We start from the raw sequence: 24,670 nt of genomic DNA, 5'->3' as shown, positions 1-24,670 counted from the left end.
TTTAATGACCAATAAAGCAAAAATAAGCAAGATATTCTCCAACCTTGGTAGGGGTATAAATGATTGAAATTTTAATTTTCTCTATCACGGGAGAGATTTGGCGAATAAATTACTTATAAATGTTGGTCTGTCATGTATTATTTTAGATCTTATTTAATTTTCTCTATCACGGGAGAGATTTGGCAAACAAATAATCAAACATGCAGACGATTGTTTGGAAGGAAGCACGCTTCGCTGGAATTGGCTACAAGTCCCATGGCAGAATGCAGGAGCGGGATTCCGCATTAGACATCCGCATGGCTATTGCCGCTGCATGTCGACAAGAAACGCCAAACTACAGCTTCCACTTCGCTATTACAGTTGTTTCTTTGTCTACTTGGTTACGTTGACTTACACTTCTGTGAACAAAGACCAATCAAACCTAATGTTTTTGATGCACTTGCACTCTCAAAGCCAACCAAAAATTGGATCTTTTTCTCTAAAGGAATTCAATTTTTCAAAACGGAATGATTGATCAGTCAAAGTTTGATTCTAAGCCCCTTTCATTTCTAACAGTCGACGTTTGATTAATTACCAACAAAATGCATTACCATTTCAAAGTGATAATAAATCCAGAATACAGAAATACATCATTCATTACTGTTCTAAGCTCATAATATAAGATAAAACAATATCTTTTCCCTCTACCATCAAAACAATTAATCCAAGTTTCAAAGCAAAAGGCTCAATAAATGGACTCAAAACTGTTAACCTCTCTGCTATCAAGAATTCTATTTTGCAGTAGCGTTGATCAATTCACCAGAGGTCCCTGATGAGTTTAGCTCATCCCATGCTTCAATCCATGTGACCATGGCATCTGCTAGCTTGATGAAGTATTCATCAACTTTACCAAGTTTTGCTCTAACTTGCTTGGAGAGTTCAATGTAGCACTTCTGAACAGTGCTGCAGTCCTTTGGAAGTACTACAGATTGAAAAAAGGGGATCAGCTCTTCTTGCCAGTAGATTCCTTTGTATTCCTTTTTAAGGTTCACAAATGGGTTGCTTGCTTTACTGTGATATATGTAAGGCAATCCTGTCTTGACTCCAAAGCCCAAGTGGTCGCATATAACCTACAGACTCGGCAAAAAATAAAAAAACCCTTTCAGCTGCAATATACATGAAACTGATAAGCAGATGATAAAGCCTAACAAACAAACAGATACACAGAGTAGCAACGTGTTGAACAAGAAAAGCATAGACCTTAGTGCACCAGCCAGCCCACATATCATCATAGCGTCCAATTGGCTGACCATCGCCCATGAGACCAAAGTACATTGCAGGACCAATCAATTCTCGGTTGAATGCCAGATTCATACCACACATGGGGAACAAGGTTGTCTTTGGTATTGTCATTACAGCATCCACATACCTGACAGCCAGATCAAATATTAATCCTTCTGTTAAATATTGATGTATATGAGTTAGAACTAGTGATGCATTAAGGATCTACCTGGTGTTCCTCTCAAGAGGCTTGACAAGCTGGGTAGGGGCATCATAATCTGGGATATTCAGCCAGAGGCCATGAGATACAGCTGTGGGAACACCCTCACGAAGGCTGAATGGATACCCACGGACAAAATCTGCACCATTTCGATATGGGTCATACAGGGTGTTGAAGAAAAATGGAGTAGAAGGACTCAGAAGGTTCTTTATGTGCTGCTCAAGTGCATTAATATCTTTGCCAGAAGGATCTTTAGCTACCTGCAATAACAGAAGAGATGCTCCACTTCAGATTACTCCCAAATCAAATTCTCTGCAAATTTATACGAATGCATAAAATGGTACCATTTGAAGCACATAAACACAAACGGAAAATTGCTAAATCTATGGCAATGGCTTGACTCAAATAGCAAAAACAAGAGAATTCCAGTTTCTTAATGGGAGTTAGATAGCAGATCTATATCTCAAATACATATCAACGGCCAAACTTGCCTCTAACATTCACTACCGCAAGTGTACCAACAGAACAGAGGATAATTTGTCACCAAAATAATGATATCAAGGCATCAATTCAAACCATATCCTCGATTATTCCAAACGCAGTTCAATGTCAAGGCTCCAAACATATTGCCTTAGAATGGAGTATTACACATTACAATGTCACATGAAAACTTTTCCCTGGTTAAATTCAATTGGATTATTAAGATACCAAAACAGATCAAACCGTTGGAACCGCATGGAGTTGGCCAAGCAAAACCAGATCATCAAAGCATGTAGCTTTTGAGTAAAATGGAACACAGAACTATAAGCAGGAATTACAAAATTATAACAGAACCAGATCCAAATAAAAGAAATAACAGAGAGAATAAAGGGGAGTAGTACCATACCATATCAAATTAAAATTCAAAATTCCCACCAAAATCAAAATTGGCCAAACCCCATTGAGCATAACCACAAACAGATAACCCAAATTGCATCATATCTTCAAGCGCACACGCAAATAAACCAATTCCCATATGAAAAATTCAGAATTTCGTCCAGAAGACGACCCGGATCAAACTAATCAGCCGAGGTAATAAAAACACAAAAACCAAAAGGAAATGATAAAATCCCAAAACAAAACAGTACAGTGAGAAGGATCAAGGGGTGACTTACAAAGCAGTCATCATCAATGGTATAGATATACTTCTTCTTAGAAACCAAGTAGCCAAAGCACCTACAAGCAGAGTCCTTGAAGGAAATACAAGAAGCTTTGGGACCCAGAATTTTGTTAATATCATTTCTGTTATAGAGCTCATAGTCGAAACCTTCAGGGACCTTAATGGTTTTAGAGGGGTCACCATCCTGAACAATGATGAGATGGTATGGCTGGAAGAATGGCCTCCACATCTCCAAGAAATCAAGGTTTCTGATCGTGGGGATGACTATGTCGAGCTCATCTTTCAATAGAGGAGTTGGGGAGACTGCGGACTCGGCCATTGTAAGCGTTTTGGATCACACAGATGGAGAGAGTTGAATTTTGAAGGATTGTGGCTGCGAGTTGGTATTTGTAGAACTGCAGAGAGAGAGAGAGAGAAAGAGACAGAGTGTGTTTTGTTAGGACCTTACCCACCACGTAGATGTGGGCTCTGTCCAACAAGAATCTTAGCTCCATGTTTTCTCACTCCCCTCTTTGCCACGTATTTTAGCATTGAAAACAAAATAAAAATTTTAGTTATTTCTGAAGTTTGTGATAAAATTCAAGATTGTTTAAAAATTTAAATTTTAAAAGAAGAAAAAAGGATTATTTATTTATTTATTATTAAAGTGCATACTTTATAATTTATAAAACCCTTTGGTCCCATAATATTTTTTAATGGAATAATTTTATAGGTAAATTTAAATTATGCATTTCGGATTAGTCAGCAAAATTCTAGTCAGAGAAAAAAAAAGTTGGACACGTGCAAAATCCCAATTTCGTAAAAGCACGTGTGGGACCGGCCAATTGGAATTGAAGGTATTCATGGGGCGACTCTTTCAAAGTGCGCGGTGGTGGCTTTGAGCTTTGGAATTGGACTTTCCTTTCGTGGCTTTTAGAAATCATACGTTATAAGGACAAGCATTAATTGATCATAGACACCCGCATTTTTTATAGTACACGTGGCATATAAAGGATGATGGATGGTCAACACATTGGATGGATTTGACTGGGTTTTGAACGCGTTCAAAAAGAAAAAGTTTGGGCCTTGAGCCTTCCCTCTTACTCTGTCTCTTGAATTCCTGAAAACAAAATAAATCTCCATTATTTTCCCAAATTATCTTCAAATCATATAGAATGAAAATTTTAGAAATAACTAAAGGTTGCATTAATAAGAAAAAGATATGAGTCTATGATAAGGGGCTTAGTAGAAACAACCAATCAATACAGGCCATGTTCTTAAAAGAAAATAGAAAGAAGCCCAAAACTTACAATCCTATCCTAAACTGGTACAAGAGTAGAGGAAGGAGCACTGCTTATAGATGAGGACTTGGGACTCTCTAGAACTAAGGATCAACAGGCTCACGCTTAGAAAACAGAAAAGTGCTTGAATAGAGCAAAAAAGGAAAAAAGCATGATTATTGAAAGGTAAACAAAAAATTGCAATGACGGGAAAAAAAGGCAAAGGTGATGAGATTCTTTAGTATTTTGGACTATATCTATAGAACTCTTCATCCAGAGATGATGGAAAACAGAATTATGGCTATAGATGCCAACAAACTGAAATCATAAGTACATAAAATTTAAACAAAACAAAGAATAAAGAGAGTATATATCATTAGTACTGAGCAGTATTTGGTTGAAATTGAAAAAATTGATCGAATCGAATTAATTTTAAAATTCGGTTCAGTTTTTTATTTAATTCAGTTCGGCTCGATTTTTAATTTTAAAAATTTCGGTTATTTCAGTTCGGTTTGATTTTAATTAGAAAAAAATCGAAAAAATCAAACCGAATCGATTAGTGATAATAATATATTATTTTTAATAATATAAAGAAATTAAATTATATTAAAATTAAAATATTTTAATTAAATTTTAAAATATTAAAAATAAAGTGTAAAAAATAAAAAATTATTAAAAATCGAAATTGATCAAACCGAATCGAATCAAACTGAATCAGACCGGTTCGGTTCGGTTTGATTTCTAATCTAAATCAATTCGATTCGATTTTCATAAATACTAAAATTTTGATTTTCGATTTATTCGATTCAGTTTAATTTTGAACCGAACCGATCGAATACTCACCTCTATATATCATTGTCATGGTCCTAAAATAAGATTTAGTTACGGGATAATTTTGAGTAAAAATAACAGTTAATGAAGGATGGTGGAATCAGATTTTTTTTTCTTTCTAATCTATAATGAAAGTTGTATAAGCTCGTAAAAAACTCAAAAATCTCTTGAATTCGAATAATCAATAAATTTTAATAATTTTTAAAATATTTTTTATTAATTTATTGAATTTAAATATTAAAAAGAAGAGATAAATTCTTTCTATAAATAAGGGTGGTGAAAATCATAAAGTCAACACCCTCCTATAATTAAGGAGTTAGGAAAGAACACTATATAAATGGAGAACATAAAAAAAAATAATTAAGTGGAAAACTTAAAAAAACAAACTAAGGGTAAAATATGAGAAACTCAATCGACAATCTTGACAGCAACTCAATTACATTGCAAGAAAAATAAAAACTTTTCTAATTATCAGTGATTTTGATCTAATTTTATATTTTAATATTTTCTTTATTTATGTGTAAATCTCTTATATATTAATAAGAATATGCTAACAATACGTATAAAAAACTCGATTTAAAAATAAAATTAAAAAAATCTTTCTTTTTTACGATTAGATTTAAAAATTTTTTATATATTTATATATAACCCACACTCAAAGATGGATAGAAAATACAATCTCTTTGTCCTACAGGATAGAGAAAGTAACTATAAAACAGTGAAGGAAATGGAGTGTCTCATAACTATAAAGTAGAGAGACTCCATATTTTCATACCTAAAATTTAGGTTCACAAGCACGTGTAAATCGTGTGAAACCCTTATTTGATGTGTAGTATCAAATAATATTCGATAGGTTGGGATCTCTTAACCCTAATCCTAACCCTAACCCTAACCCTAACCCAAACCCTAACCCAAAGATGATGGTGAAATTTGTGGGGCAAGCCAACGAGGCTGTTAGCCTGCTAATGCCATGGAGGTGTCACATCAACATTTTTGAATCAGCTATTTTCAAATGTTTGTTTATTTCTTGACGCCAAGTGCACGAATCATATGATACCAGCAACTCTTTTATTCCCACTAATCAAACAACCAGTTGAAACCCATCATTTCTTTAGGTGGGTCCAAGGCTAAAATAAACCAAATAAAACTCATTTTATTTAAGACGAACGTGAAGGTAGAAATAATGAAGAAAAAACCATGGAATTAATATTTTCTTTTTCAGGCAATCTTTTTGTCTTTATCTTCTGATCAATACTCTTCTCACAGCAAATGCAAATCAGCATCCACGTAACCAAAAACCACTTAGAGTGAAACCAGGGGCTGGAAAGTTGTTTCTTGAAACCAGGTTGATACCATTTTTCGTATATAAGGGAGGATCACATGCCTGAATTCATCAAGAGATAGCTGATATGAAATGGGAGATTAAGCCTCCCAGATGCAGAGTGGAAATGGGTGGATGGGAGTGAAATTTAAAGAGTCTGGTGATAGAAATCGTTCCCATGCCACCCATTTCTATTCTTTCTGGGGGTTTCTCCCTTTTCCCATCCAGCTTCATGCATTTGTTTATGGCTCATTTTCCGGCTTTGGTTTTTTTTTTTTCAAATAGGAAATCAAAAAACATGCGAAGCAAATAACTTAGTTTTGGTGTTAGCTTTGTTTTTTCATTAATTTACATGTTGGATGTGATTGATGACAGGTGAAATGAAAGGCTTCTGCTCTTCTCTCGACCTTACTGATTGGAGTAGATTTGATGCGGTATGTTTGATTTTAATGATTTTTATTTTTATAAATTTATGGTATATTACTCTTTTATCTCCTCTCTCTACATACACACTATTAAAATAAATATTGTAAAATTAAATATTAATTAAAAATTTTAATTTTATACTTGCAACAAGGATAACATTTTTTAATATAATGTTTAGGAGCAAGATTTTTTTTTTTAAAAAAAAATAGAGATGGTTAATAAAATAAAAATAATTAAAACTTATATATTGAACATAAAATTATATAAACTTTGTCTTGAGATTATATTTTAAATTATATTATAATCAAAGAACCAAAGATTGTAAAGAAAAGAAGAGAAGCAGTGCGTCGGTCTTCACCGTTTTGAAGAGGAAATTTAATCCTTCACTTGTAAAGAGGCAAATTGAGGATCAAAGAATCATCGAAAGACCAAATCCAGTGGGTGAGCAATAAGGATAACCAGAAGAGATCAGAGAGAGGAGAGGAGACCTTGTATATACAGAATGAATGTATATACAGTCCCGCCCTAAAAGCAAGGAGAGGAGATCAGAGAGAGATCTTTCCCCTGTGTGTGATGGCGAAACAAAGTCGTGAAACCGGCAAATGAAACGTTTCTGTAGCTAATCGAAGAACCAAGTTAAAGAGCTCTTTATTACAGAGCGAGAAAAACGTGCCCTAGTGTTTGTAATAGTTCTACTGAGATTATATTTTTTGTGACCAATTTTTTTATTATATTACAAAAATCAATTTACTTATTTTTTTTTAGTTTGCGGGTTCAATTGATTTAATTTATTAATTATTATAGATATCTTTTATTTTTTTTTTCATTGGATTCTGTTTTTTACAAAAATATCAAAAAGAAAACTAAGAATGTCAATTTTAAGGTCACTTTGACCGAAATAAATATAATTATTTTCTTATAAAAAAAATTAAATTTTGCAAATATTTATATTTTATTTTAAACTTTTATAAAATAAATTTATTTTCCATGAATGAACCACATTATAAAATATATATGATATCTACAAAAATAATAATAATTCAAAAAATTATAAACATAATATTTTTTGTAAACATTAATAAAAATAAAGTCTATATTTATTTGTTTTATAAAAAATTATATATTTTTAATTTACTATTTTATTAAAAATAGTAAATTAATAAAAATATAAAATTTTCAAAAAGCCTATTTGTATAAAAAAAATTAAGATTTTTAATTATTTTATAATTTAATTTAAAATTTTAAAAATTAATAAAATTATTCAAAATTATAAATTTTATTATAATTATATTTAAATTTAAATTTTGAATTGAAAAGAGTGTATTTTACTTATCTGACAAGATGATATGAAATATGTCATGTACATTGGATAAAAAATTTAAAATTTTTAATTATTTTATAATTTAATTCAAAATTTTAAAAATTAATATAATTCAATTCAAATTCTTTAAATTTATTTGTATTCATATCTCATCATTTTAATTTTTTTCTATTTATCATTAAGTTTAATAAAAATTATAATAGATTTCATATTTATTAATTTTTTTTAAAATATTTTATTAGGTATTTATAATAGTAAATTTTATTATATTTTTATAAAAAATTATGTTAATATAATAAAAATAAAAATTATAATTTTATTATTTAGAGTTATACTATTAATTTTCTATTATAGTTTAATAGTATAAGTCAGTTTTTGAAAGAATAAATAGAAATCTTGTATTAAGAGTATATATAATTAAAATTTAAAATAATTATAACTAAAAAATGAAAAAAATTATTATAATTTCTTGTATCAGATAGAAATAAAATATGATAATGGAATTCTAAAAATTTAATAGCAAAGTGAATAAATTTAGTGATTTTAAATTGAATTATATTAATTTTTAAAATTTTATATTAAATTACAAAATTTTAAAATTTTTATACCAATAATATTTATTTAGTTGATATATGAATTATGACAAACTTTTCTCAATTTAAATTTTAAGTGTCAAATTAAGTTTTAATATAACTGTATAAGTAATTTTATTAATTTTTAAAATTTTGAATTAAATTGTAAAAAAAAATTAATTTTTTATATAAATAACCCATTTTAAAAATATAAAAATTTATCTATTTTCATAGACAACAGAATAAAAATATAATTTCAATCAATAACTTATAATGTTATTAGTTTTACTATTAAAATGACTCAATCAAATGTCATAAATAAAGTATAATTTTAATTATATCGATATATATTTAAAAATAAATTATTGATAATTCAATATATTTTTAGAAATTATTATTTTATAAAAATAGGTACAAATTCATAATATAAAACATAAAATTTAAATAAAACCAATTTATTTCTATAATTTTAAGTCTAAGTGAAAACTTTTCAATGTTATGGACATCCCCCCTCTGGTTCTCCCTTCCATCTCACCAGCCAAACTGAGAAAATTCACCTGAACTGTAAAGGCCTAAGCCTCCTGAGCAGCAGATGGAGTATATCCTTCTCCTTTTCCTCGCAAAAACATCACTTTCCAATTTGTCGTCGTTCTGTCACATCTGTATTGCCATCGACTCTTTCCCATCTCGCCTCCTATTTCGCTACTCTACAACTGAAGCTTTAAATTATAAGGGTTGCATTATTGTTTCAATTGCGAACGAACACCTAGGCAGTTAGTGTTCTTTGTTTTGGACTTTCAATTCTATAGGTTTACAAGATTGACGTTGAGGTTATGTAGCGGTATTTGGCTGGGAAACTTCATTCTCTGTTTCAGACGCGTACAAGGCCTTCGTTTTTGTTAGATATTAGCACCAATGAGATTAGACCTAATGGCCTTTGCCACCTCAATGCTTACCATTAATCGATGATGTTATCACCTTATTTCACATCCAAGATTTTACCAGCAAAGCATACTTGTTTAGAAAGAAAAATCAAACCCAATCAGAATACTGAATAAAACAGTAAGACTATCTCATTAAAATCTAACATTGTTTTCCACTATTGCCAAAAAAGGAAAAATACAATAATCCTAAACCTAACCAAATGTCTAACCACCAAAACCATACAGAGTCCTACCCTGCCTTTTCAAGGCATACACAACATCCATAGCAGTAACGGTCTTACGGCGAGCATGCTCGGTGTAGGTAACCGCATCACGAATGACGTTCTCCAGGAAGATCTTGAGGACGCCTCTAGTCTCCTCATAGATGAGACCGCTGATACGCTTGACTCCGCCACGCCTGGCCAGCCGGCGGATCGCAGGCTTGGTGATGCCCTGGATGTTATCCCGTAGAACCTTCCTGTGCCTCTTGGCACCTCCCTTTCCCAATCCCTTTCCTCCCTTTCCTCTGCCTGACATGTTTGATCTTACCCTTTCTCTGATTACAATCTGATACAACTGCCGGTGAAGACGTACGCAAGGGTCATTTTATAGAAGGAAAGGCTAATGGTGGCCGTTGGATTGCGTGTCGATCCGTGTGAAGAGTTTGTTTTAGATTATTAGCCGTTGGATTGATTGGTGGAAATCGATGGTGGTGGGGCGATTGTTTGTGGGTCTGTGGAACTTAAAAAATGGGCGGGTTCTTGAAAACTGAAACGCAGTTATTTGCCGCGTTTGGTTTCGAAATAAATTTTAAATGGAATTAAACCGAGTATGCGTATGTGGCGCCAATGTCATAGACCGTGGTCCCAACAAATTTTTCCTTCCAATTAAATTTTATTTTTTTTTATTTTAAATGTGGTCCAATCACATAATTAATTTAATGTTTAAATTAAATATTTCTTTTATTCTATAATTATTATTTAATAATTTTTTTTAATTATACTATTTTTAAAATATTAAAATTTATCCAAAAATTTGTTATCCAACTGACATCAGCATATAAAGATGAATCTTAGCCATGCAAAATGATTATATGGCTTGTCATTCACCTGCTCGAGACAGTAAAAGAACAAACAAAGTTGGTCTGCATTGGCATGTGAAGCTCAATTTTCAATTACCAATTTCAACGATCGCCCGAATTACAAGCAGTCGATGCTTACATTTCAGCCTCCGAATCTCAACAATGTCAGTCAAGTTTGTAGCTTTGATTACAAGCCAATCGTCCCATACCCATCTGCAAGAAAGCCCATAAGGACTTATCCAATTTCCTGAAAAGCCTTCCTGTTAGTAGAATTTCTCTGGGTCTACTAGTTGGGTCCATTGCAGCCCTCATCCCATACCATCTGCCAGGAAGTCCACAGAATTTGGCTGGGTCTGAGAGCAGAATTTCACATGCAGATGACAAGATGTTATAAATTTCTTCAATGATATGGAAGCCGGACCAGATGGAAATGGTGCAGTCAGAGTTGATTCTTGAGAAGGACAGAACACAATCCACAATCAAGGTTGGCCTACGATGCCACACCTTCTGACAAATACCCATGCCTACCAAATTCTGCGCCTGCGGCTTGAATTTGGGTCGCACTGTCAATTTTCATGGCTGCCCTTTTGATGCTGGAGACTTGGAGTTGTTGAAATATGTACTGAAAAAAGGAAGAATAGCTTTAATTTCCGCAGGTATGTTCCTGAATGATACTGTTTAGACAGAGTTCACTGAGTCTGAAGTTGTTGACAAGTGCTGTAACGCTCTTCCTCAAATGCCCAAGCCAGTGTACAGAGAAATGCCATTGAAGATTAAGAGAAGAAGTATAAAGTTAAACGAAACTCATACCTAATTCTTTCATGGAACCTTTCTCGGCCTATGGATTTAATATATATATATATATATATATATATTTCTAATTTTGTGAAAATTTGAATTTAATACGAGAATGGAGGTTTAGGGTTGAGATGATTCTGCCACCATGCATTAATTATTTAATTAAACAAATTATTAGATGATTTTTGTTTTGTTTTGTTCTTTATAATACTGGTACAAATGAACATATCTTGCTTGCTTAAACTTATCAATTTAAACTGCAAATGACCTAATTGGCTGGTGACTCTTTATCAACAAGATGAGATTCAGATTTTGCTTATTAGCCTTTTAATAGAAAAAAAAAGAGTTAACTTGAATTGCAAATCTTTTTTATTATAATTAGTCAACATAAATGGATCTTGATAGCTGACTAGCTACCAATTGTGCTATGTTCAAATTTCTTTGGTCCATCCATTGAATCAGCATGGATGGAGCAACTTTACCCTCCTAGAAATTTTTTCCTTAGGTTGTTGAGTTAAAACTGATTGATTCTGTCCTACACAACAGAGACCCAAAAATCCAGATTATGAGATAGAGCCACTGAGTAGAAGATGATTGATTTCTTGGTTCAAGGAGACCTAAGGACAGGCTCCAGATTGGTAAAAAGTCACTGGAATAGAAGAATTGTATCTCAGGTTTAATATTGGAGAAATTATTCAATATAACCGTTGTATATATAATAATTAGATATTATTATTGATTAACAGTTGCAAAAATATAACAGTTGTAAAATTTTTCTTAACGTTGGTATAAAAATATAATATTTGCAAGGGCTGATACATGTGGGTATGTGACTCCTGACTAGCGACCTCTCAAAATCTCCCGCCAGCTACCTTTTCCATCATTTCTCGCCAAGTTTATGCTTCAAGATGCAGGAACCTCAATAAGAAAAAATATATACAAAAAATAGGAATATGGTGTTGTGTATGTTAGAATAAAATTCAGAACTGAAAATATCTCATAACTCACCTAACAACCAGTAGGTGAGACATCTTCAGCAATTTCATTTTCACTCTAGTCTCTTCTCTTTTCCCTTTTAACATAATACTACTGCAAAGTGCAATCTGTGCCTTAACTCATTGCCTGGAATTTTCTGATCCGGCAAATTGAGGCAATGGAAGAAAATAAATATTCCAAGCTATCTTACAAAGTTTCTTTCCATTCAACAAAGTATCAGCCATGGTACTTATTTGCTCAAATGAAGTTCATTTGCGTGGTTTCTTTAGTTTTCATGATGTTGCCCAATGCAGGTAAACTTTCTTGCTCAGCCTATGAATCTGCAGTTCATGACTTTGATTTTCATTTCAGTTTTTCTTTCTTCTGTTTTCACATGATTGCAGCTGCATATGACCCATTGGATCCAAATGGGAACATAACCATCAAATGGGATGTAATGTCTTGGACACCAGACGGTTATGTGGTGAGTAGATTTGTTAGTAACCCCTAATAGAAAATCAACAAAATCAAATTCCTCAATTATTATTATTTTTTTTTTTCAGGCTACTGTGACCATGAGCAACTTCCAAATGTACCGGCACATCATGAATCCTGGCTGGACTCTGTCATGGTCATGGGCTAAAAAAGAAGTGATATGGTCAATGGTGGGAGCTCAAGCCACAGAACAAGGAGACTGTTCTAAGTTTAAGGGAAACATACCTCATTGTTGCAAGAAGACTCCAACAGTTGTTGACTTACTCCCTGGAGTCCCTTACAATCAGCAATTCACCAATTGTTGCAAGGGAGGTGTGGTGGCAGCATGGGGGCAGGATCCTACAGCTTCAGTCTCAGCCTTTCAGGTCAGTGTTGGACTTGCAGGTACCTCAAATAAAACAGTGAAACTGCCCAAGAATTTCACTCTGCTTGGTCCGGGACCAGGCTACACCTGTGGCCCTGCAAAGGTCGTGCCATCCACCATCTTCTTCACACCTGATCATAGGCGAAAAACTCAAGCACTGAGTGAGTTTCATTTCCCCCAAGTTTTTCTAAATATCTTATCTTTTATATTATTGCTGACACTGAACGTAATGTTGAATCTATGCTCATGCAGTGACATGGAATGTAACATGCACTTACTCGCAGTTTCTAGCCTCCAAAAATCCAAGCTGCTGTGTTTCCTTCTCCTCTTTCTACAATGAGACAATCACTCCTTGTCCTTCTTGTGCGTGTGGATGCCAGAACAAGAACAATTGTATTATGTAGGTCTGCAAATGCTAATTTTCTCTAGATTTTCTTTTATCATATGAGGATGTTAGTGTAGCTAATGCTGTTGTTGGATTGCAAAAAAAAAAATTGCAGGAGTAACTCAAAGGAAGCACATAGAAAGGGAGTAAACACACCAAAGAAGGATAATTCACCACTGCTTCAATGTACACACCATATGTGCCCAATTCGAGTGCATTGGCATGTGAAGATCAACTACAGAGAATACTGGCGTGCAAAGGTTGCTGTTACTAATTTCAACTACAGGTTGAATTACACACAGTGGACACTCGTTATTCAGCATCCCAATCTCAACAATGTCACACAAGTCTTCAGCTTTGATTACAAGCCTCTCGTACCCTATGAATCTATAAGTGAGTACCTGAAATCCTAAAATGTTTACATGTCTTTCTGACAGATATTCACGTATAATTGACTTGCCTGTGCAGATGATACTGGTATGTTCTATGGGATGAAGTACTACAATGATCTTTTAATGGAAGCTGGACCTTTTGGAAATGTCCAGTCTGAAGTGCTTCTTCGAAAAGACAAGAATACTTTTACACTGAAGGAGGGATGGGGATTTCCCAGGAAAGTTTATTTCAATGGTGATGAATGCAAGATGCCGCCACCAGATGCATACCCATATCTGCCAAATTCTGCCTACGTAAATCTAGTTGCATTTTCAACAATGGCAGCTCCTTTGGTCTTGACGTTGCTTACAATTTGGTGATCAGTCTTATATGGGGGGAAATTATATTCTTCTTATCTCTTTGTAACAGATATTGCAAATACAGTTTTGAAAGCCAGAACAATTTTTTATAACAGGTATATATATATCTTCGTTAAATCTCGTATACAAGCTAGAAAGTAGGATGTGCTCAGATCATTCACTTGCCGATATCTTTCACAGGAGTGAATAAACATGTTAAAAGTAGAAATTATAATAATCCCAAAAAATAAATGCTGTAGATATTCTCTAGACCAACTAATAAGTGTATAAGTTAACATTAACATAAATAATCATAAGGAAGACCAAAGCCACTACCAATATGGCATCTGAAGCACCTTATCTTAACTTGCAGTACTTGACACATTTGAGTCCATAAGGATTCCTTTATTTTCTTGTGTATCTCATACCAGGTCAGGTTTATAGTTTGACTCAGACATGATTCATCATATGTATGCAAAAAAGAAGACAACATAAACCAAGAATGTCATGACTAGACGAAGCAGAGAGATGATTGGACGGAAACTGCCATTTGGCAACAATGGGTAGGCATCTGGAGTAGGCATCAGACAACTATCACCATTAAAATAAATCCTCCTAGGAAAAGCCCATCCTTTTACAAAAGTGAAAGCTGATTTATCCTTTGGGAAAAGCAGCTCTGCCTGTACATTCCCAGAAGGACCAGCTTGTGCGAGCAAATCATCATAAAACTCAACTCCCTGTAACATGGCTGTATCATCTGCAAACATAATTTATTGTAAGCTTTAACAAGGAAATAAAAAAAACAGAGGCCGATGGATAAATGTCTAGCAAGAGTAACTCACTTAATCCATCATAAGGTGTTAGAGATTTAAAGCTGAAAAGCTGGGTGAGATTATCGGAGTTGGGGTGTTGCACAACTATATTCCACTGCGTGTAGTTCATTTTGTACTTGAAATTTGTAACTGTGACCTCCACCTGCCAGTACTGCTTGTGATCGAGTTTAACATGCCAATGTACTCGGATTGGACACATGTGGCCAGTACATTGCACCAAAGGTGTAGTTTCAGGTTTGCCTGAACTGACCACAGAGGCTAAATGTGGAGCATCAGAACTGTAAGGTAGACAATAAAGGGAAAAGATCAGAAGAAAGGTAATTTACTGAAAAACACAAATAAGTAAACTTACTTCACACAGCTCCCAGTTGCATCTGTACTGTTTTGACAGCCACAGGCACAAGTCCGGCAACCTACTACTGTGTCATTATAGGAGGACAGAGAAACACAACAAGTGGGTGTCTTCGGATTCAGGAATCGCGAATATCCACAAGAAACATTCCAGGTCACTGCCACAATGAGCAAGCATGTTAATTACATCTTCTTTCAATCTTTTAGCAACATGAAGTTTGAAAAGATACACCACAAAATGCAAGATCACAATATGAGGATGCTATTGACGCAACAGAGTCCAGAAAAACAAATTTATTAATGAATGACCATCTAAAACGTTCAAATTTTCTTACTTAAAGCTTCAGTAATTCCCCACTTATCTGCTGAAATAAATTTTGTTCGTCTAACAATCCTTGCTGCCCTACAATTGTATCTAGTGCCTGCTGCTTTCAAGTTGAATCTCTTTGGGGTTCTAACTGTTTTGTTAGAGGTTCCAGCATCACCTACTCTGACTTGGAAGGAGCTTACTGCATTAGCAGGGTCCTGTGCCAAAGAGCTTATTACTCCTCCTTTGCAGCAATTTGCTATCTGCTGGTTGTAAGGTGTCCCTGGCAATAAATCCACGACAGTTGGATCCTTCTTACAGCTATGCGGCATATTTCCTTTGAACCTGGAACAATTCCCTTGCTCTGTGGTTTGAGCTCCCATCATGCTCCAGATCACCTCCTGTTTTCCCCATTTCCAACCCAATGTCCAACCTTGAAGTTGGCGATATTGCTGGAAGTTGTATATTGTAACAGCTGCCTGTCGGGGTTTGACATATAGAAATATCAGACAATCATTAATCCAGATAAGAACTTCAAGCAGTTGAAAATGGTTATATTAAATTCCAATTGTTCTCCCAAATCAAACAGATTTTCGATTCCCCTATTCGATTCAACTGAACTACTTCATAACAGAAGGCAGTGAACTCAGAAGAGAATTTTATCAACATATTTTTACAAAACCTTATAACCTGTGCAAATTAAATTATCCAACTGACAGGATGACTCAATTTGAATCACATTTTGCAATGGCAGATATACTAGGTAAAACTGGATTATTTACTGATACTTACAACATAGCCATCTGGAGTCCAGCTTATTACGTCCCATTTGATAGTGACCTTCCCATTTGGATCAATATCATCATAGGCTTCTGCAAATACATCAAAAAAGAAAAAGAGAACTTCAATTATTTTTAATTTCCACGATTCTCGAAATTCCAACTAATTCGGTAGCGAATAACCCGATGACTGCTGGAATTGCAAAGATTAATAAAATGGCAAAAGAGCTACCAATACATATCAAAATCCAACGAAATGAAACTACAAGACCTTAACTTCTAAATTAATAGAAACCCAGTTGTTTATTTCACCGGGTTCAAAACATCACACACTCAAATTTTACCCACCAATCACGTCTCTACCACACAGCTCCATCATAACAGACATTTAAAAAAAAAAAGTGGTAGATAAGCGAAACCCGATTCAGAAAAGCAACAGAAGCATTTGGAAAATACAGTAAAAAAACCATGGAAAAGCAAAGCAGAATGACCTGTGGGAGTGAAAGTGGAGCATAAGAGCAAGCAGGCAAGAAAAATGGTTAAGGAGGTGAGCTTGAAAATGGATCCAGTGAGCGATGACAAGTGAGAGTACATTTGTCTATGCAGATTCATGATGTAAATATGGTGTTTATGCTTGTAGACTAGCTTAACATATCTGCCGAAGAGAGCTTTTTTGAGTCATGCAGAAGTCTTACGAAGCCATGCTCTCTACGATTTTAATTCAAGTTAATTCAGTTTCTGGGCTCAATTTCAGTTCCATTAGAATTTTAATTCTTAAACAATTTTATATAATATAAAATAGAATTTAAATTATCATTTTAAATTTTAAAATTTATTATTAATATATCATTATTATTTATCTTAATTGTATAATTTTAACTATAATTTATACAGGATTCAAAACTAAAATAAATATATTATATAAATAATAACTTAATTTCATTTATTTATAATTAAGTTTTAAAAATATCTCGCATATAAATGTAATATAATTTAAACATTTAATAAAATTTATTATAATTAATTTTTTATTTAGAAAATTTATTTATTCTTTAAATAAATTAAAGAAAGAAAGAAAATCTAATAGTCAATTGCTAGGCTGAAAAGTTCATGAGTTCAGTTTAGAGAGTGAACGTGCGACACTGTGAAAGAAAGGACAGGAAGCAGAACCCAAAAAGAAAAAAGCAGCAAATGGAACACACTAGCTTGGAGCAGACACTGCAAGATGGGAAGCTCCATCGACAGCTCAATTCCCTCATCGTTGCTCATCTTCGCGACAATAATCTCACCCAGGCATCTTTTCTACTTACACATCCCTATGATGTTTCTTTCCTTTAGATGTTCCTCCACCTATCTTCTGTTTGGTTCCTAGAAAAATGTGTGAGTGAGCAGTGGACGTATGTGGTTGTTGGTTTCTCCTCAATTAACTGTCATTTTAAGCTATTGACTTGTGGAGTTTATACGACTTAATTTGTCTCAGTTAGTATGAAATCTACCAAAGTCGCTTCCTTTACCTCCTCTAATTCGTTAGGGTTCATTGCATTTTGATTAGATATATAGGAGATTAGGGTTTTACTTTACATCTGTCATCTTTTACCATCATTCTTCAGTTTTTTTCAGCATTGTAACAGTCAGAAAACAGTACTACACTGTATGATTGATTGGGGATTTGATGCAATTTTGTCTTCTGTAGGCTGCAAGTGCAGTTGCATCGGCCACCATGACACCATTGGATGTTGAGGCTCCTCCAAATAAACTTCTTGAGCTGGTTGCAAAGGTTCTTATTTCCAGTTTCTTTTCCCTCATTGTATCTAGTATGATGTTATATTGCATACTGTAGTTGGATAAACAACAAAGTGAAATCGTCGGGATACTAAGATGACAACAGGGTCTTGCAGCAGAAAAAGATGACGTGTTAAGAGGGGTTCCTTCTTCTGCCATATATGATTTGGGCACATTGATTCCTGCAGCATATGGCTCAATCCCAGCTCCCCGTGCTGCATCCGTTGATTTCAGGCAATTTGCACTTATACCATCACTCCTACTCGTGAATAAAACTTTGGTCATTGTTTCTTACTGGGGAACTTGAGATTATGGCCTTTGTTGATGAAACTTCCATATCTCTTTTGTCAAATCAGTGCAATGCAAGATGCAAAAGGTTCATCAAAAAGTTTTCCAAAGCATGAGACAAGGCATCTTTCTGAACATAAGGTTTGAACAGAGGGAAACAAAATTTTTTATCTTCTCTGAAGCAGACTGTCATGGTTGAGAATAATTCGAGTCGTATGGCTTATGGACTGAAATTTATATTTTCTAGAATATTGCTAGATGCGCAAGATTCAGTCCTGATGGGAGGTTTGTGGTCACTGGAAGTGCAGACACATCAATTAAGCTCTTTGAGGTGTTAGATTTTTGCCCCTTTTTTGTTATATGTTTTGTTATCTCTTCAGAGATAATCTTAGATATGCCTCCTAAGCAACTTTTTCTTTGGTGCAGATTTCAAAAATAAAGCAAATGTTGCTTTCAGATGCAAGGGATGGTCCTGTCCGACCTGTCATACGGACATTTTATGACCACATACAAGTATTTCAACCATTATTATACTTCTGTTGCACACTGGCCTGCATCATTTACTTTAAAAAAAAATTGTTATTGCATTAAACCAAGTACAAAATCTGAATGTCTAGCTTGATGTCCTCATCTCTCATTATTTTCTTGTTCTTTTTTAGCACATCTTGCCTCGTTAGTTATTATACTAGCACATAATTTGCATTCCACATTTGAAAACTAGCTTTGGTTCTGATTGCTTACATTGAGTTCAAAGGGAAGCATTGTATGACTATGTATGTTTAGTCTCGTGGAGCTTAATTCATTAAATTTGAATTTGGTCATAGTCATTTTTTCTATTTGCATTCTTATTTTCATCAAGTTAATTCTGGGCTTCTGTCCTATATCATCTAATTTTGTTAATACAATTGCAGCCAATAAATGATTTGGACTTCCATCCTCAAAATACAATTCTTATATCAGGAGCCAAGGATCATACAATAAAGTATGGCATCATTTCTCAGATGAACCAGAAGTTCTAGTTCTTTATGCATGATAGCGCACACACACACAAACACTCTCAAATGTAGCATGGGATGTAGTCATATCAAACAAAGCATTAAATACTGCCGACTCAAGCACTTAATGACATTGTTGGACTTGACCTTTTCACACACTACTTGTTAACTCTTTTCAGATTCTTTGACTTTTCCAAAGCTACTGCAAAGAGAGCATTTAGAGTAATCCAGGTTTTTTTTTCCTTCAATTTTTTTTTTCTGATATGAGAAGTTCTTTAGTTTTCTGGTGGAATTCATTTTGCAGGAACAAATTGATGTATCACTGAAAATTTGTATGTATGATGACACAGGATACTCATAATGTGCGTTCTGTGTCCTTTCATCCTTCTGGGGATTTTCTTCTTGCCGGTAATTGTTCTTTATATATTTCATTTTTCAGACATATTTGGTTGGGATACATCAATCTGTTTTCTTTTGCGTCTGAATATTGATGTTTACTTAGCAAAAGTTAAGTTCAGGCTTCAGCAACATCTGCTTAAACTTTATCATGGGATGTTGTCAGTATATTGTTTTTGTCTTGTCAGTTGTTATCTATTTAGACCCTTCACAAAGTTTCATTGATATTACTCACTCTCTATCTCATTAATAACTTTAGAAAATGGAACTTGGAACAAGAATTTAAGATTTCAAGATCAGAAGGAAATTAAGAGAATTTACCATATGGATTATGTGGTAGAAAGCTATCTTTTGTCTGTTCATTTTAACTTCTGACAAGTTAAGAATATATTTCCTTTTCCTCCTTAATTTGTGTTCTGATATTCATTAAACAGCTGGGCAACAAAGTTTATTATGCCTTTTCAGAATATGTATAATGTATCCCTCCTACGGTGATTTACCTATTGACAAAGTTTAACTCAGACTTAAAAAATGACAGGTACTGATCATCAAATTCCACACTTGTATGATGTCAATACATTTCAATGTTATCTATCAGCTAATGCCCCAGAAATCGGAATTAGTGGAGCCATTAATCAGGCATGGTTAATACTTTAGTTATTGAATATCCACATATAACAGATGAATTCAGGAGCATTAACATAATTGTGGTATGTTCTTGGTTGTACAGGTGAGGTATTCATCTACAGGTGGAATGTATGTCACAGCATCTAAAGATGGTGCTATTCGGTTGTGGGACGGGGTAACGGCCAATTGCGTTCGGTCTATTGTCAATGCACATGGAACAGCGGAAGCCACTAGTGTGACTTTTACAAAGGATCAACGGTACAGACACCAGAAGATATATTCTTAGATGTGCATGTGGAAATCTTGTTTCTTAGTGTTTTGAAGGGCTTGCAGATTTTTCCATCTGCTGAAATGGTACTTATCAAATGAGAAATCTTGAGGGTGAACAGAAGAGAAAATAAAAACTTCCATTGGGATACAATTTTTGAAGTGAGGATTATTACTACTTTACACTAACATTAATAAAATGGTCTTTGATTTGCAATTATAATCAATTAAAATAATAAATGTGAAAGTAGGAGGTTTTATAACAATTCATAATTTTTCTTTTCTTTCCTTTGCTGCCAATTAATTATATTTTGCTGTCTGTCTCTCATGGGTGCTCAAGTAAGATATTCCAGCTTTGGAGGGTGCTTTTCTCCTTTGGGATGGTCCTCAACATGGATTTGCAACATGACTGAAAGTTTACTTTTCAGGTTTGTGCTCTCCTGTGGGAAAGACTCTTCTGTTAAGCTTTGGGAGGTTAGCAGCGGAAGATTGGTGAAGCAATATCTTGGTGCTACACATGCACAATTGAGGTGCCAGGTATGCTAGGAAGTAGGAAACCTTTCTCTGGAGTTTCGAATTAGATATCTGTGCATTTTATTTAGTTTTATTCTGATTATGTGGAAAATGCACTCTAGTGAAGGATACGGTGAACAGTTTCAAACTAATTAAGATCGGCTGTGTGTTGATAATGTGTTTTTGGCTTTTTTCCCCAACTGTTATTTACTAGGATAATATATGAGTAACCACAGTCAATTTGTTGATGTAGAAAGTTTCAAAATTCTTAAGATTTTTATAGACTTGCCAAAATATTGAGTGCTTCAAGCTACTCCCCGCAGGCTGTTTTCAATGACACTGAAGAATTTGTGCTATCCATAGATGAACAAAGCAATGAGGTTTATTCTGCTTCATTACTTTCATGCTATAAAGAGTGTGCGCTCGCGTGCGCACACATATTAATTTGGATTCTTATATAGGCCTGGTGAATACAGATTGTTATCTGGGATGCTTTAACAGCGGAGAAAGTGGCGAAGTGGCCGTCCAACCATAATGGTGCACCCCGTTGGATTGAGCACTCACCAACAGAGGCAGCCTTTATTTCGTGTGGGACTGATAGGTCAGTCCGGTTCTGGAAGGAAGCTCTCTAGGTAAATGAAAGGGAGAACACCTTTCTACAAAATCTTCTGCAAAATTAAGCTCAGGATGAGATATTAATTGGAGGTTAGTTTTCCAGATACGTGGACCTCGCGACTAGTCTTTCTTTATTTGGATAGTACATCTAGGAATTTGAGGCTATTCTTCTACCTTTGTTTCTGCTGCTTCGTTTGTGGCTTCTTCCATGAAATGTATTAAATTTGTTCCATTACTAATGGAATGGTAATTTTTGTGCCATTTCTTACAACAAGAAGATATAATCAAAATAATTATTTGTGTTGCTTGTGGTAGTGGCCTTCCAAATCTTCGAAGTTTTGATGATGATTTAATTAATTAAACTTTATGCTGTTATTGAACTTACTCCAAACTAAAACATTAACATAAAAAGTAAGCTCACAACTACTTTGAAAACAAGTTCGAAATATGGCAAGTTGACTGGCCTAGAATTCTAATGATCATACAATCTGAAACATATACAAGTTGGAATTGCAGAGATGTGAAAGGAGGCATTTTCAATTTTTATGAGAGAGGAGAGGAGGAAGAAGAAGCTGAAAAACCCTGAAATGGAGAAACTTAAAAACCCAGCTGCATCAGCATCACCACTGGGCAGTGATCTGGAGAGGGAAAGTGCACAATAAGCTATTTGTGCAGTTAGGTCCAAGCCCAAAGTGGTTGACAAGTGGATCTTTACCTGTAGCTGAATGTGGGCTTGGGTCCTTAGGCTCAGAATATCCACATTCAAGTCATCAGGTTTTTCCCTCAGAAGTGAAGGAGCACAATCTCTCTCTCTTTTTTTTTTTATTTTTTTTTGTTCAGGAAAAAATTTAACATGGAAGAAAGATATGAGGGTTTAAACTAAATAATTTACCTTGTATATTAACTGAACTAAAAGCACAATAATATCAAGTTAAATAGTTGAAAAGATGGGAAATAGAAGTAAAATTTTTTTAAAAAAAATGTTGTACCCTAGCATGTATGCAGATGAGGTCCACAATATTTTATTAATGCTACAATATAATCCAATCCCTGGTACTATACTCATGTTTTTAAAATTTTTCTTTTAAAAAATCTATTTTATTCCACAATTATTGAAACATGTGTGACAAAAAGAAAATTCTTAATTATTAGAAAAAATTTTAAAGGCACTATCATCCTTTTTTTACTAGTAAAGAAAATAAAGGATTTAAGGGACCCTTGAATATTAATTAAATTCTGAAAACTACTAATGAGAAATGAGATCCACATAAGCCTTTGGTATATTTAAAACTTTTAAAAATCCACTGACAATATTATTTCCTAAAGATGTTTCACCTGAAACTCCTTTTTCATAATACATAACAAAAGTCCTGATTTTCAAAATTTAATACTTATTATTTTCTACTTAATCTCATTATACCACTAATTATCCATCACTTACAAAAACTTCATTTGATATACATAGTGTTCATTAGTTATTATAAAATAAAATTATTAATTAATTTTTATTAATTTAGATTATATAAATCTTAAATATAGATTAGGAAATTGGATGTGAAAAAGGGCAGCAGCATGAATAAAGTAAGGATTACAAATTTTAATTTCCTGCTTCCAAAAATGTGTCAATTCTCCTAATCTCAATACACATCTTTTTTTTAGCTATTGTACGGTCGTAGTTATCAATTAATTAATTAATTAGAGTAAAAAAACAAGATTATCCTTTCATTATGTTAACTAAAGTGGCCAATGTTTTAACTGTAAAAGGAAATGTAAAACACTAATCATGCACAATTTAATTAATTTCTGATTTATTTTGTATTAGTTTTGCGTAATTATGATTTTAATTTAAAAAAAAATTATATATTAGCTAAAATTCTGATAGATCTAATAATTAAATTTAAAATAATAAGACAATGAGTTACGTACTAATTTGTGATAGTTTCTTCGTTAAATTAAATAATAAGACAATGAGTTGATTAAATCTCAAGTGAAGAACAATTATTAATAATGGAAAATTTATTATTATTGTTCTTGTTCTCTCATTAGAAAATATAAAAAATAAAATTTAATTAAGGTAATTTCCTTGACTAGATTTGATAACACTATTCATGGTGTTACACATTTATTAGACTTATTGAATAAGAAGGTTAAGCATTCACATCAAATAATTAATATTTCATTTCAAAAATGGTGTTTAGGGTCTAAAATTCAACAATCTAACTAAAATTTGGAGCCCAAATTAGTACATGTTCTATTAATTAAATTGCCAATCAATGAATAAAACAACACTTCCATTGTCTAGCTAGATTCATGATTATCAATGTGGTTCTCACTTTTGCCAACAAAGGGAATGCATGGAATATAACCTTTTCACACAAAATTTTGCTTAGTTTTTACAAGAGATTGAAGTTTGAATGGTGGATATTTGTAACGGTCCAAACTGATGTAAATAATTTTTAGATCTATTAAATTATTTAATAGTTTCGTGCTAATTATTATATACGATTTCAAATTGCCATAATCCCCCAATATGTGGAACAGATCAAGCAAACGGCTACAGATCAAGCAAACAGCTGATTATTACACTTTTCCCGCTAAATTTGAAATGGATTAAACAAGTAGCTGAATATTACACTCTCTCCCGCTAAATTCGCGACAGATTAAGCAATAATCGATTAATTAATTAAATATTTTTATAATTATAAAAAAGATAAATTGTTACGCTCAGTATTCACATGAAATTTTATATATTTATATTATGAGAGTTTATGTAAATTTGGTATAAATTTTTTTTCT

General features: G+C 33.5%; 5 protein-coding genes across 9 annotated transcripts; 2 read left to right on the top strand and 3 right to left on the bottom strand.

Annotated features, from left to right (window-relative positions):
• Positions 1-566: 566 nt before the first annotated feature.
• Positions 567-3,046, bottom strand: LOC110600369 (probable UDP-arabinopyranose mutase 2). Its single transcript, XM_021737213.2, has 4 exons — positions 2,635-3,046; positions 1,490-1,740; positions 1,240-1,408; positions 567-1,109 (listed from the first exon to the last, which is right to left on the bottom strand). Exons 1-4 carry the CDS (start codon positions 2,956-2,958, stop codon positions 771-773), a joined length of 1,083 nt encoding a protein of 360 aa, XP_021592905.1. The 5' UTR covers positions 2,959-3,046; the 3' UTR covers positions 567-770.
• Positions 3,047-6,057: 3,011 nt separating this feature from the next.
• LOC110631415 (COBRA-like protein 4) lies at positions 6,058-14,259 on the top strand. Of its 3 annotated transcripts, none has more exons than XM_043950197.1 (7): positions 6,058-6,074; positions 6,426-6,484; positions 12,551-12,630; positions 12,710-13,166; positions 13,258-13,405; positions 13,506-13,783; positions 13,859-14,259. In XM_043950197.1, the coding sequence occupies exons 3-7, from the start codon at positions 12,604-12,606 to the stop codon at positions 14,140-14,142; spliced, it is 1,194 nt and encodes a 397-aa protein (XP_043806132.1). In that variant the 5' UTR covers positions 6,058-6,074; positions 6,426-6,484; positions 12,551-12,603; the 3' UTR covers positions 14,143-14,259. The 3 variants fall into 3 exon arrangements, with proteins under 3 accessions (XP_043806132.1, XP_021634935.1, XP_021634936.1); XM_021779243.2 differs by lacking the exon at positions 6,058-6,074 and adding an exon at positions 11,718-12,460 and having other exon boundaries at positions 6,104-6,484; XM_021779244.2 differs by lacking the exons at positions 6,058-6,074; positions 6,426-6,484 and adding an exon at positions 10,349-11,029.
• LOC110599596 (histone H4) lies at positions 9,421-9,887 on the bottom strand. The gene has a single exon (XM_021736048.2). The coding sequence runs from the start codon at positions 9,827-9,829 to the stop codon at positions 9,518-9,520; it is 312 nt and encodes a 103-aa protein (XP_021591740.1). The 5' UTR covers positions 9,830-9,887; the 3' UTR covers positions 9,421-9,517.
• Positions 14,260-14,356: 97 nt separating the features above from the next.
• On the bottom strand, positions 14,357-17,116 carry LOC110599594 (protein COBRA-like). Its single transcript, XM_021736046.2, has 6 exons — positions 16,883-17,116; positions 16,405-16,484; positions 15,641-16,091; positions 15,307-15,463; positions 14,964-15,232; positions 14,357-14,878 (listed from the first exon to the last, which is right to left on the bottom strand). Exons 1-6 carry the CDS (start codon positions 17,001-17,003, stop codon positions 14,586-14,588), a joined length of 1,371 nt encoding a protein of 456 aa, XP_021591738.1. The 5' UTR covers positions 17,004-17,116; the 3' UTR covers positions 14,357-14,585.
• Positions 17,117-17,494: 378 nt separating this feature from the next.
• On the top strand, positions 17,495-22,188 carry LOC110599595 (cleavage stimulation factor subunit 50). 3 transcript variants are annotated; one of them, XM_021736047.2, is made up of 14 exons: positions 17,495-17,684; positions 18,085-18,168; positions 18,280-18,407; positions 18,530-18,602; positions 18,709-18,792; positions 18,888-18,974; positions 19,373-19,443; positions 19,636-19,687; positions 19,807-19,864; positions 20,391-20,491; positions 20,583-20,737; positions 21,175-21,283; positions 21,583-21,639; positions 21,736-22,188. In XM_021736047.2, the coding sequence occupies exons 1-14, from the start codon at positions 17,583-17,585 to the stop codon at positions 21,889-21,891; spliced, it is 1,317 nt and encodes a 438-aa protein (XP_021591739.1). In that variant the 5' UTR covers positions 17,495-17,582; the 3' UTR covers positions 21,892-22,188. The 3 variants fall into 3 exon arrangements, with proteins under 3 accessions (XP_021591739.1, XP_043806135.1, XP_043806134.1); XM_043950200.1 differs by lacking the exon at positions 17,495-17,684 and having other exon boundaries at positions 18,081-18,168; positions 18,293-18,407; XM_043950199.1 differs by lacking the exon at positions 17,495-17,684 and having other exon boundaries at positions 18,082-18,168; positions 18,290-18,407.
• The last annotated feature ends 2,482 nt before the right edge of the window (positions 22,189-24,670 follow it).

The sequence above is a fragment of the Manihot esculenta genome, chromosome 14 (genome assembly GCF_001659605.2).
Source record: "Manihot esculenta cultivar AM560-2 chromosome 14, M.esculenta_v8, whole genome shotgun sequence".
NCBI lineage: Eukaryota > Viridiplantae > Streptophyta > Magnoliopsida > Malpighiales > Euphorbiaceae > Manihot > Manihot esculenta.
This window is presented reverse-complemented; position numbering and strand designations above follow the sequence as displayed.

What these genes read in the sequence shown, in the direction of transcription:
- LOC110600369 (XM_021737213.2), bottom strand. Translation starts at nt 2,958, where the DNA reads ATGGCCGAGTCCGCAGTCTCCCCAACTCCTCTATTGAAAGATGAGCTC. An exon ending in CCATTGATGATGACTGCTTT is followed by an intron (nt 1,741 to 2,634) that starts GTAAGTCACCCC and finishes CTGTTATTGCAG; the next exon opens with GTAGCTAAAGATCCTTCTGG. An exon ending in GGGCTGGCTGGTGCACTAAG is followed by an intron (nt 1,110 to 1,239) that starts GTCTATGCTTTT and finishes CCGAGTCTGTAG; the next exon opens with GTTATATGCGACCACTTGGG.
- LOC110599596 (XM_021736048.2), bottom strand. Translation starts at nt 9,829, where the DNA reads ATGTCAGGCAGAGGAAAGGGAGGAAAGGGATTGGGAAAGGGAGGTGCC.
- LOC110631415 (XM_021779243.2), top strand. Translation starts at nt 12,325, where the DNA reads ATGGAAGAAAATAAATATTCCAAGCTATCTTACAAAGTTTCTTTCCAT. An exon ending in AACAAGAACAATTGTATTAT is followed by an intron (nt 13,406 to 13,505) that starts GTAGGTCTGCAA and finishes AAAAAATTGCAG; the next exon opens with GAGTAACTCAAAGGAAGCAC. An exon ending in CGTACCCTATGAATCTATAA is followed by an intron (nt 13,784 to 13,858) that starts GTGAGTACCTGA and finishes TTGCCTGTGCAG; the next exon opens with ATGATACTGGTATGTTCTAT.
- LOC110599594 (XM_021736046.2), bottom strand. Translation starts at nt 17,003, where the DNA reads ATGAATCTGCATAGACAAATGTACTCTCACTTGTCATCGCTCACTGGA. An exon ending in GGGAATTACTGAAGCTTTAA is followed by an intron (nt 15,464 to 15,640) that starts GTAAGAAAATTT and finishes TCATTGTGGCAG; the next exon opens with TGACCTGGAATGTTTCTTGT. An exon ending in AACACCTTATGATGGATTAA is followed by an intron (nt 14,879 to 14,963) that starts GTGAGTTACTCT and finishes TTATGTTTGCAG; the next exon opens with ATGATACAGCCATGTTACAG.
- LOC110599595 (XM_021736047.2), top strand. Translation starts at nt 17,583, where the DNA reads ATGGAACACACTAGCTTGGAGCAGACACTGCAAGATGGGAAGCTCCAT. An exon ending in TTCTTGAGCTGGTTGCAAAG is followed by an intron (nt 18,169 to 18,279) that starts GTTCTTATTTCC and finishes AGATGACAACAG; the next exon opens with GGTCTTGCAGCAGAAAAAGA. An exon ending in TTAGTGGAGCCATTAATCAG is followed by an intron (nt 20,492 to 20,582) that starts GCATGGTTAATA and finishes TTGGTTGTACAG; the next exon opens with GTGAGGTATTCATCTACAGG.